This window comes from Tachyglossus aculeatus, chromosome 22, assembly GCF_015852505.1.
Source record: "Tachyglossus aculeatus isolate mTacAcu1 chromosome 22, mTacAcu1.pri, whole genome shotgun sequence".
Lineage (NCBI taxonomy): Eukaryota > Metazoa > Chordata > Mammalia > Monotremata > Tachyglossidae > Tachyglossus > Tachyglossus aculeatus.
In genome coordinates, this window is record NC_052087.1 from 3,391,443 (window position 1) to 3,403,451 (window position 12,009).

The 12,009-nt window shown below is 48.6% G+C and overlaps 1 protein-coding gene across 1 annotated transcript in view; it reads right to left on the minus strand.

The window, feature by feature from the left end:
- Positions 1-514: 514 nt before the first annotated feature.
- Positions 515-12,009, minus strand: part of GALNT18 (polypeptide N-acetylgalactosaminyltransferase 18) — a 207,981-nt gene continuing 196,486 nt past the window's right edge. Inside the window, exons 10-11 of the mRNA XM_038765072.1 lie at positions 6,016-6,180; positions 515-1,160 (exon numbers count right to left, since the gene is read on the minus strand). Coding sequence (XP_038621000.1) covers positions 1,014-1,160; positions 6,016-6,180 — 312 coding nt within the window. The 3' untranslated portion in view covers positions 515-1,013. The remainder of the gene's footprint in view (positions 1,161-6,015; positions 6,181-12,009) is intronic.

Here is a 12,009-nt window from a genome sequence, read left to right on the forward strand (position 1 = left end):
TCTTGTCATTCGCCCATTCTTGCTGATTATGCCTGATCCCCAGCAGCTGTTTGGCCCAATTTTTGTTTTCACTGGCGCTTTGATGGGACAGGAATGTTCACTGTGCAGTGTCCCAGTGTCCTTGAGTCCCGACCTTGCGGTCTTAAGACCTGCGCTGTCTAAATACGAAATCGAATCGAGGACGCGGTCCCTTCTGTTGGCAAGCTTGAGGAATGGGCTACCCAGAGCCAGAGAGCATACTTGGAGCTTCTTTATAGGTGGCTGATTGTGGTGCTGCCAGGATGTAACTATTGTACTGCCCCGAGTGTTTAGTACAGTCCCCACCCACAGTAGGTGCTCAATAAATAGTGGGTTCTAATCCCGGCTCTCCCTCCTTCTTCGACTGTGAGCCCCATGTGGGACGGGGACAGTGTCCAACCTGATCAACTTGTATCTATCCCATTGCTTAGAATAGTGCTTGGCGCAGAGTAAGCGCTTCATAAATACCATTGAAAGAAAAACAAAAAGAAAGGCTGCCCTTGGGCTCTACGCCAGAAGTGAGATGGCTAGCCAGGCTGCCGCCCATCCTGGAGACCCCTACTTGAGGCCTGGGGCCAGGGAACTTTTAGCGCTCAGTGCAGTGCTTAGCACACAGTAAGCTCTCAATAAATACGATTGAAATGAATGAAGGGATGGTCCACGGACGTTTGGTGGACCAGGCAACCATTAGCGTTGGTTGCCCCCCGCCCCCCAGACGCTCCTGGTTAAATCAATAGAATTTATTGTCAGTTATAAATAGCTTCCGTCCGTTCCTTATGTACATTGCAAAATATTTTATGCTATTAGCCCCTCACCCGACGGGCTGCGCCCATCTACAAACTCCATGGAAATCGAAGCGGAAGGAAAAACTCGATTCGGGCCTGCGCCCGTCCCCACCCATCCCCCAACGGTGAGAATGGTCCAGTTCCACGGGCCCCTGCTCCGCCTGCCAGCTACATGGTAGCCAGGCCCGCAGCTGCCCGTGCCCGCTGCCGTCAGGCCGCCGAACTGCTCAGCACATTGGTGATCGACCAGCGCTGCCCCGAGCACTTCTGAAGCACCAGCTGGAAGCCAAACTCGTTCTCCGGGTTCTCCTGGAGCTCCAGGCAACGCTTGGACTTCCGGTTCTGGATCGGGCCTCCCTGAAAGACACAATCACCAAGAGCATCCTGAGTCGGGGTGGGCCCGGGAGGGGCCGGGGGGACCGGGGTTCTGAGTCGCGATGACTTCTGAGTTTCTAGCAGCAACTAGATGCTCATGACCTGGAAGTGGGTTCTAATCCTGGCTCCGCCACTCATCCGCTGTGTGATCCTGGGCAACTCCCTTCACTTACTCTGTGCCTCAGTTCTCCTGCTCTCCGTCTTACTTAGACTATGAACCCATGCGGGATGGAGACAGGCGAGGGAACTGAGGCACAGAGAAGTTAAGTAACTTGCTCAAGGTCACAAGGCAGACAAGTGGCAGAGCTGGGATTAGAACCCATGACTCTCATGCTCTGTCCACTACGCCATGCTGCTTCTCAAGTTGGCAGGAAACTTGGTGGGTGTGGACACCCACGGTGAGGGCATGGTGCTGGATATCCAACACCCCTGTCTCCTCCTTTGCACCTCTAACTTTACCTCCGGTGCCCTGCCATGGACTGCTCCCTCATCCATGCATTTATCCAAACACCTCTGCAGTCTGCTGGAGTCTCCAGCTGCAAAGCTTCCCATGGAAAGGGAGAAGCAGCATGGTCTGGTGGATACTGTTACATTATACTCTCTCAAGCGCTTAGTACAGTGCTAAGCACACAGTAAGCACTCAATAATTTGACTGAATGATAGAGTATGGGCCTGGGAGACAGAGGTGCTGGATTCCAATCCCAGCTCTGACACATGCCTGCTGTGTGAACTTGGGTAAGTCACTGCACTTCTCTGTGTCTCAATAGCCTCACCTGTAAAATGGGGATAAAATAACTGTTCTCTCTCCTCCTATGATGACCCTGAAGCTTAAATGGAGGCTAGTGTGACCACTCTGGAGAATTAGTGCATGCAATGGGGATTTCCCAGGGAATTAGAACATGCAATGGGATCATTCCAGGGAATTAGTGCATGGAATGGGACCCCTCTGGAGAATTGGTGCATATAAGGGGGACTGTCCCAGGGAATTAGTGTATGCAATGGGGGACCTCTCTGAGAAGCCAATGGAGGCAATGGGGATCTCTCTGGGGAGTTAATACATTTCCCTGGAAAACTCTCTAGGGAATTAACACATGCAATGGGAAACACTCTGAGGAGCAGTTGAACAGTTGGAAAATCACTCTTGAAAAATTCCTTTTATGGCAACATTCATATGAAAAACTTTCTCATTATAGCAAGGTCCTCATGTAATTTGGGCAAATTAAAATCTTTTATTAGAAAATCAGTCCAAGAACAAGACTGAAATCACTAAAGAGCTCTCCCCTGTTCACTGAAGGTGGGCTGTGGAATTTCAGATGCTCGGTAATTAGGTTATTTTCTTGTGCACAAATCTCCCCCACTTCCACGTTTAATACCAAGGGAAATTTCGCAGGCTTTCTAAACTAAGAATCTTAAACACTTCAAGATTTAAAAAAGTTTCTAAACAGTTCACATCAGTGGAATGATCAACGGCCAACTGGCTGGCCAATGGGAAGAAAGTTTTTAATTAGAGTTATGCTACAATATCTGGAAGACAGACATCTAGGTCCAGAAGGTGAAAAATCTCACTGCTAGGGTAATGAACACTGAGCCGAAGAGATATGGCACAGAACATGAAAGGGGATTAAATGCCATTTCATCCGGAGGCCGAAGTTATGTGATTAATTTTTACTTATAATGGGCTTTTGTCTGAGTTAATGAGCTTGAGTCTCCCACACTTTGAAGGGCGTGGAGGTTCACTTGGGTGGAATTACACATACTCGCTGTGAGAAGCGATATTGCAGAGACCGGTATCCATAGCCAGTGTGTGTGGGTGGGTGTGTATGTGCTTGCGTGAACCTAAAAACACTCTGCTGATTTCACCTACTCCCTAAAAACAGCCCTTTACTCTTCCCAACTTCAAAGCCTTATTGAAGGCACATCTCCTCCAAGAGGTCTTCTCTGACTAAGCCCTACTTTCCTCTTCTCCCACTCCCTTTTGTGTCACCCTTGCACTTGGATTTGTTCACCTTTTTCACCCCTCCCTCAGCCCCACACTACTTCTGTATGTAGCCACAATTTATTTATTTATATCACTCCCTCTAGACTGTAAGCTCGTTGTGGGCAGGTAACAGGTCTACCAATTCTGTTATATTGTACTCTCCCAAGTGGCCAGCTTTAAGATTATCCAAGATGGCACATAGAGGCTCCTGCCAGGTTCTCCGGCACCCCTGGGGCCAGACGTTGCCCAGAATTTAGACCTGCTACTTTGTTAAGTGCTTGCTATATGCCAGTCACTGAACTAAGTGCTGGAGTAGCTACAAGCCAATCAGGTTGGACACAGCCCCTGTCTCACGTGGGGCTCACAGTCGTAATCCCCATTTTACAGATGAGAAAACTGAGGCACAGAGAAATGAAGTGAGTCGCCCAAGGTCACACAGCCGACAACTGATGGAGGTGGGATTAGAACCCAGGTCTTCTGACTCCCAGGCACATACTCTATCCAAGAGGCTATGCTGCTCCTCTACAACAGGCATTCCTCTTCCTGAGGGATAGGTGTGTCTATGTGGGGTGTTTGTGGCAACGTGTGGGGGTGTGTGCATATCTGTGTGTGTATTTGTGTGTTTGTGTACGTGCTCGTTTCCGGGCCCCAGGGGTAACTTCGAACCCGAGCAAGAGCCAAGCGGCCCCGTGATTCAGCCGGCTTCTGAATGTGTTCCCCAAAATGAATTCTTTTGCTGGATTAGATGTGAGCAGCCCTGACACCAGGCATATCCATTCATCTTGGCAGTGCTCGGTTAATCTCATTAATCTTCAAGTAGCCTCCGGCCTGCAAGCGGACGTGGCAGAGGGTTCTGCTCTCCAAGATGATGTTCTCAGCAGCAGCTGCTCAGCCCCTGACAGCCCTCACTCAGGGGTCTGCCTTCTTAATTCATCAGAAGGACAAAATAGCGGGGAAATCCCTCCCTATGCCCCTCCTGCACAACTGGGGTGGGGCCTTCGGATGGGGTCTCCGGAGGAAGAGGAAGTGGAGGAGTCCCACATGCTACCTCCTCTCCCTCCGGCACACACTGGGATGACCCGGCTCAGGTGGCTGAGGTGTGATACTGCCTGGAGGCTGAGGGAAGGATGAGTTGACAGCTCAATGCCGTCGCCTTCCAAAAGGGACAGTGCGCCATAGCAGACATCATCATCATCAATCGTATTTATTGAGCACTTACTATGTGCAGAGCACTGTACTAAGCGCTTGGGAAGTACAAATTGGCAACATATAGAGACAGTCCCTACCCAACAGTGGGCTCACAGTCTAAAAGAAGACACATGTGCCCGAGAAGGCTTTCCAGTCCATTGCAGCCTCGTGGGAAAAGTAACCTTGGGCAAGGAAGATTACTGCGGGTGGGAGGGGGGACCGGGAGGTCGGAGAGGGAACCGGATGGTGGGAGGGATAGCCATATGGGCTGCTTCTGTGGAGGAGCAGCATGGATTAGTGGATACAGCACTGGCCTGGGAATCAGAAGGACCTGGGTTCTAATCCCGACTCTGCCGCAAGTCTGCTGGATGACCTTGGGCGATTCACTTCACTTCTCTGGGCCTCAGTTATCTCATCTGTAAAACGGGGGTGAGAGCGTGAGCCCCATGTGGGACAGGGACCTTGTCCTACCTGATTTGCTTGAATCTACAACAGTGCTTGGCACATATTAAACGCTTAACAAGTATCACAATTGTTATTATTAACAGTGTGGTGGCAGGGTTAGCCGTGTGGTGGGAGGGTTAACAGTGTGCTGCCTGGATCATCTTTGTGCAGAAATGCTCTGGGCATGTTACTCCCCTCCTCAAAAATCTCCAGTGGCAGTCAGTCAACCTACACTTCAAGCAAAAACTCCTCACTCTCAGCTTCAAGGCTCTCCATCACCTCGCCCCCTCCTATCTCACCTCCCTTCTCTCCTTCTACAGCCCAACCCGCACCCTCCACTCCTCTGCTGCTAACTTCCTCACTGTACCTAGTTCTCACATGTCCTGCCATCGACACCCGGCCCACGTCCTCCCCCTGGCCTGGAATGCCCTCCCTCCACACATCTGCCCAGCTAGCTTTCTTCCTCCCTTCAAAGCCCTACTGAGAGCTCACCTCCTCCAGGAGGCCTTCCCAGACTGAGCCCCCTTTTTCCTCTCCTCCTCCCCATCCCCCCGCCCTGCCTCATTCCCCTCCCCACAGCACCCATATATATGTCTGTACAGATTTATTACTCTATTTATTTTACTTGAACATATTTACTATTCTATTTATTTTGTTAATGATGTACATCCAGCTTTATTTCTATTTGTTTTGACGACTTGACACCCGTCCACATGTTTTGTTCTGTTGTCTGTCTCCCCCTTCTAGACTGTGAGCCTGTTGTTGGGTAGGAACCGTCTCTATATGTTGCCAACTTGGAATTCCCAAGCGCTTAGTACAGCGCTCTGCACACAGTAAGTGCTCAATACATATGATTGAATGAATGAATGATGGGAGGGTGAACAGTGAGGTAGGAGGGTTAACGGTGTGATGGGAGGGTTAGTCGTGGAATGGGAGGTTTAACGGTGTGGTGGGAAGTTAGCCCTGTGGCAGGAGGGTGAACAGTGCGGTGGGAAGGTTAGCTGTGTGGTGGAAGGGTGAACAGTATGGTGGGAGGATTAACAGGTAGGTGGGAGGTTAGCCACATGTTAGGAGGGCTAGCCATGTGGTGGAAAGGTTAGTTGTGTGGCAGAAGGGTGAACAATATGGTGAGAGGGTTAGCCATGTGGTGGGAGTGTTAGCTGTGTGGTGGGAGGCTGAACAGTGTGATGTAGATGGGTCTGCCGCAGGCCTCCCCAGCGCCGTTACCTGAGAAAACTGCCAGTGCAGCTTCATCCTCTTGGCTTTGGCGTAGCTGCACTCGATGAGCCGTGGCCGGCTGTTCACATCCACCAGGCACCTGTTGTCGTCGTCATCGATGGTGGGGCTCAGGACGCCCACGTGGATCTGCTGGCCGCTTGTGTAGTATACGTTCTGACAGGGAGAGCCAGCCGCCAGAGGTAGACACAGATGTGCAGAGACACAGAGAGACGGAGACACAGAGATAGAGGCGGGCAGTAGGTCAGCATCAACCTGAGCTGGGGGTGGAGGAGAGGGCAGACGAGGGGTGAGCCTTCCAGGAAAGGCATGAGCGGGAAAGGCCAGGGGGTTTCAGTGGTCGCTGCACAGACCTCTACCCTACCAGTTTGGGCAGTTAATTTCACTTCCTGTTTGGTGTCTGTCAGTCAATTTTGTTTCCTGTTTCCTGTCAGTCAATTTCTGGACTTAGCAGACACGATCTGGGCCCTCAAGAATCAGTCAGTCAATCAATCGTATTTATTGAGCGCTTACTGTGTGAAGAGCACTGTACTAAGCGCTTGGGAAGTACAAGTCAGCAACACGTAGAGACAGTCCCTACCCAACAGCAGGCTCACAGTCTAGAAGGGGGAGACAGAGAACAAAACCAAACATACTAACAAAATAAAATAAATAGAATAGATATGTACAAGTAAGATAAATAAATAAATAAATAAATAAATAGACAAATAGAGTAATAAATATGTACAGACATATATACATATATACAAGAAGCTTACAGTCCGGCGGTCATCGTCATTCCCAAATTCTGGGGGTGCTGGTCTACCTGTGTCAGGACTGGCAAGTGGCAGGGGAGCGGGAAGAGCAGGGCCATGCCCTCTGGACCTGGGGCGCTTTCTGCTGCAACTTGCCCGTTTGGCCCAAGACATCCAGAGAAGCAGTGTTACCTAGGGAATGGAGCACAGGCCCGGAGACTAATCCCGGCTTCGCCACTTGTCTGCTGTGTGACCTTGGGGAGGTCACTTCACTTCTCTGTGTCTCAGTAACCTCATCTGTAAAATGGGGATTAAGTCTGTGAGCCCCATTTGGGACAGGGACTGTGTTCAACCCGATTAGCTTTTATCTACCCCAGCACTTAAATATGTGCCTGACACATGGTAAATCCTTAACAAATACCATAAAAAAATTAAAATAAAAACGGCAGTTGTGGAGAGCTCACCTCCTCCAGGAGGCCTTCCCAGACTGAGCCCCTTTTTCCTCTCCCCCTCCCCATCCCCCCCGCCCTACCTCCTTCCCCTCCCCACAGCACCTGTATATGTTTGTACAGATTTATTACTCTATTTATTTTACTTGTACATATTTACTATTCTATTTACTTTGTTAATGATGTACATCTAGCTTTGCTTCTATTTATTCTGATGACTTGACACCTGTCCACATATTTTGTTATGTTATCTGTCTCCCCCTACTAGACTGTGAGCCAGTTGTTGGGTAGGGATCGTCTCTACATGTTGCCAACTTGTACTTCCCAAGCGTTTAGTACAGTGCTCTGCACACAGTAAGTGCTCAATAAATACGATTGAATGAATGAATGAATGGAGCCACACATTGACTGTGTCCCCCTAGAGCTTAGGTTTGACAGCTTTAGCACCAAGAACGGTTGGGATACCGTTTCAGAGTCCTATCATATTTGGTCCTGTGGGTCGCTCATCTCCATGGATGGCAACTACTGCCAGTCATTACCCTAAGTGACAAGGCCAGCCCAGTCACGTCACCAAGTGACAAACCCACCATAGTCACTACAGTGTCCATTTCCTTAGGTAATGGGCAAACATACTGCTTTTTGGCCACTACCGAAGGGATCACACACCAGGTTTCTGGTTCACAATGTGTCCTTGGATTAGGGTTCTCCTAATCTGGCATAATCTGGTAGACACACACCTTTGCAGCCAAGGTTTAGGCATTTTAAATCCAAAGGAATTTCCAAGTTTCTAAGCACTCCCAAACTCCTCCCCTAAGTTTCCAGTCATCAAATAGTCCTGCATGAGGAGCAAACTCCTCTTTTTTTTTTTGATGACAGTTGGCAGAAACCCTTTTTTGAAGGAAATTCCTCCCTGTTATGGTGAGAACAGCCCTGATTCCTCCTCCTTTTAATGGTAGCAAGCAGGAACACTTTCTGAGTGATCCTTTGTTCTGACGATGGCGTGCGTGAGGAAGTTTTCCCCTTTTGGCGACGCAAAGAGTTGTTTCTGGAGGCCAATCTGTTTTGAACCAACAGCTCCAGGAGGGAGCTCTTTGGCGAGTTCTCTGTTCTGGACAGCCTCAGGTTCAGCGTGCTTTCTTGCTGCAGTTCAATCTCATCTATTTAACTGCCAATCTCACCCATGTCCTGTCTCCAGCCTGGAATTTCCTTCCTTTTCATATATGCCAGATAATTACTCTCCCCACCTTCAAAGTCTTATTGAAGGCACATCTCCTCCAAGAGGTCTTCCCTGACTAAACTCTACTTTCCTCCTCTCCCACTCCCTTCTGCATCACCCTGACTTGCTCCATTTATTCATCCCCATCCCAGACCCACAACTCTTATGTACATCTCTTTCAGCTTCAAAGCCATCACCTCGCCCCCTCCTGCCTCACCTCCCTTCTCTCCTTCTACAACCCAGCCCAGACCCTCCACTCCTCTGCCACTAACCTCCTCATCGTGCTTCGTTTTCGCCTGTCCCGCTGTCGACCTCTAGCCCACGTCCTACCTTTGGCCCGGAATGCCCTCCCTCCTCACATCTGCCAAACTAGCTCTGTTTCGCCCTTCAAAGTCCTACTGAGAGCTCAATTCTTCCAGGAGGCCTTCCCAGACTAAGTCCCCTTTCCCACTGCTCCTCCTCTCCTCCCCAACGCCCCCACTCCCTCTCTCTACCCTACCCTCTTCCCCTCCCCACAGCACTTGTGTATATTTGTACATATTTATTACTCTATTTATTTTATGAATGATGCATATATAGCTTTAATTCTATTCATCTATTCTGATGGTATTGACACCTGTTTACTTGTTTTGTTTTGTTGTCTGTCTCCCCCTTCTAGACTGTGAGCCCACTGTTAGGAAGGGACTGTCTCTTTCTGTGGCTGAACTGTACTTTCCAAGCGCTTAGTACAGTGCTCTACACACAGTAAGCTCTCAATAGATACAATTGAATAATTGAATGAATATCTGTAATTTTTTTTATTTATATTAATGTCTGTCTCCTGCTCCCAACTGTAAGCTCCTTATGGGTAGGGAATGTGTCTGTTATATATTTATACTCTACCCTCCCAATCACTTAGTATAGTGCTCTGCACACAGTAAGCGCTAAATAAATATAATTAACTGAGTAACTGACCCCCTCTCAGGACCACACCTGGAGAGTTTCCAGTAGTCTACCAGTCTCTGCTCTGGGAGGAAGGCCTACCCATTCCATTCCTAGCTTGGGCAGTGGCTAGTGAGTGGCAGGCAATCTGCTACAAGTCCAAACGCACCTGTGCTGCTCAGCAGCGGCACAGGAGAGAGTCAAGGGCAGAGACTCAAGTTTACTGAGCGGAAGAGGGCAATGGTAAACCACTTCCATATTTTTACCAAGAAAACTCTATGGATGCACTACAAGAATGACTGCAGATGGTGGTGGGGTGTCCTGGGATTGATACGACTGTGGAGTCGCAAAGTGTCGAAGATGACTCAACGGCATAAAACAAGACAAAAGTAGCTGACAGACTGCTGCTATTCTGTGGCTGGATTGCCATGGGCCCACTAGCCCTGTGGCAACAGTCTTTCCCTACATTTAACTTCACTCTCAAGTGTTTTCCTTCAGTATCAGCTTCCCCTTCTTGATTCCCCTCACAAGGCTACAGTTAATGAGGAAAATCTCTAAGGTTGAACTTCAAATTGAGAAAAGTGCATCTTCCTGCCAACCCCGACCTTGTCTCTTCCCCGCTCTCCATCGAGCTGGCCGCCTCCAGGGCAGATGGCCTCCAAGCAGCTGGCCCACCCATAGCCTACAGGCTGGGCTCCTAGGCAATGATGTCTCCCTGTGGGACTGGCAAATTGGTTCATAGCTGCCTAAGCCAAGCTGTCACGAAATCCACCTGTTACCAGGATAGCTGGCAGATCAACCCCAAACCCAGAGATTTAACATTTGGGGATCTCCTTTCTTCTCTGAGTCTACACCAGTGCCTCAAATCCTAAGTGTCTGCTCACCCAGAGCCTGCTTACCTTGCCTGTCTGACTCCTATTATCTGGGGATTGCTTAGCTTTATCTGTAAAGCATTTTGCTTTGTCTTTGCAAAGAAAATCAACGCATGGGTAAGGGGTGCTTGAACTGTACTGGGCTGAACTGAAGCATCTCCTCCTCCTTCTCCACTCCTCTTCCTTCTCCTTCCCTCATCTTCCTTCTCCTCCTCCCCATCCCCATCTCCTCACCATTTTCTTCTCACCACCTTCTCCTTTTCTTCCTCCTCCTCCACCTTCTCCTTCTCCTCCACACCTCCTCACCACCTTCTCCTCTTCTTCTTCTTCCAACTTCTCCTCCTTCTTCTCTTCCTCCTCTTTCTCCTCCTCCTCCCCACCTCATCACCATCTTCTCTTCTTCCATCTCTTCTGCCTCCTCCTCTTCTTCCAACTTCTCCTCCTTCTCCTTTTTTATGATATTTGTTAAGCACCGTTCTAAGGGCAGTTAATTAGATTGGACACAGTCTCTGTTCCACATGGGACTCATAGACTAAGAGGGAAATCCTATTTTGTAGTGGAGGAAACTGAAGCCCAGAGGAGTTAAGTGACTCACTCAAGGTCACTCAGCAGGCAAGTATCCTTCTTCTCCCCACATTCTCACCACCTTCCTCTCACCACCTTCTCTCCCTTCTCTTCTTCCTCTTCCTTCTCTTACCCAGCTACAAAAGATTGAGGAACAGATGATTAAAACTTAAAGTCAGAGAGCAGGAAAAATTGGCAGGGGGAAGTGATGGGGGATGGAAAGGGAAGAGGAGGAAGAACATTGGTTACAGCTCAAATTACTTTCTGTTTTCACCTTTATAAAAGCAAATCTATTTTTGGAGTCAAATGTTCAGAGAGAGGCAGAGAAATCCAAGTGAAACCAAGACGGATTCCCCTGCCTGCATACAGGGCAGATGATGTATTTTATTTTTTTTCTGAAATGGCTCCTTTTCTTCTAATCCCATGGGGACTTTATCACCCAGATCCTTCCTTCCCTCCTAAGAACTAGGTTCAGCCTGAAGCAAATTTGTAGCAAAAGAAAAATGGAATTTCCCCAGGAGTTGCACTTTCTCTTATTTTGCACCCAGAGATTAAGCCATCAGCTTATAACAGGGAGAAATGAGCTTCTTTACTGGTCTTGGATTCTCAGAAACACACGAACAATTAACAACTATGAAACTGCACAAGCTGCTGTTTCGCTCCTAACCAAGACAATCTGGATTTAAGACGACCTCCCAAAATTAGATGCTTCCTAACGGGCTCATTACCTTACATCTCTGGGGTCTATGACTTATCTTCCATCTCTAAATCACCGCCACTGGTGGCAGAGAGGCCACCCAAGAGACAGGGGCAGAGAGAAATGGGTAGATGGCTGAGATGGGTAGAGGCGAGGGTAGACAGGCAGTGACAGAGAGCAGCAGAAAGGCCCACCTGTTTCCTATAGTTCTTGCCAAAGAATATTACTTTCCAAGGAGTCTGACATATTCCTCTTACGTTATCACTAGTCTGTCTTACACTCATGACGTTTATTACTGTTTATTGCCTCAGAGATGTTTCTTAGATACAGCATTTTCAGACCTAATAGTCTTTAGTGTGAAAAGGGAAGCGTTCAACACATTTAGTTCCCTGCTGTCTGGTCCAGAAGTGGGGTCTTTATTCTCTCATTCTTTCTTGTTCTCTCTCTCTCTCTCTCTCTCTCTCTCTCTCTCTCTCTCTCTCTCCCTTTCTCTCTCACACAAATACATACACTTTGTAACAAATAATCAAAC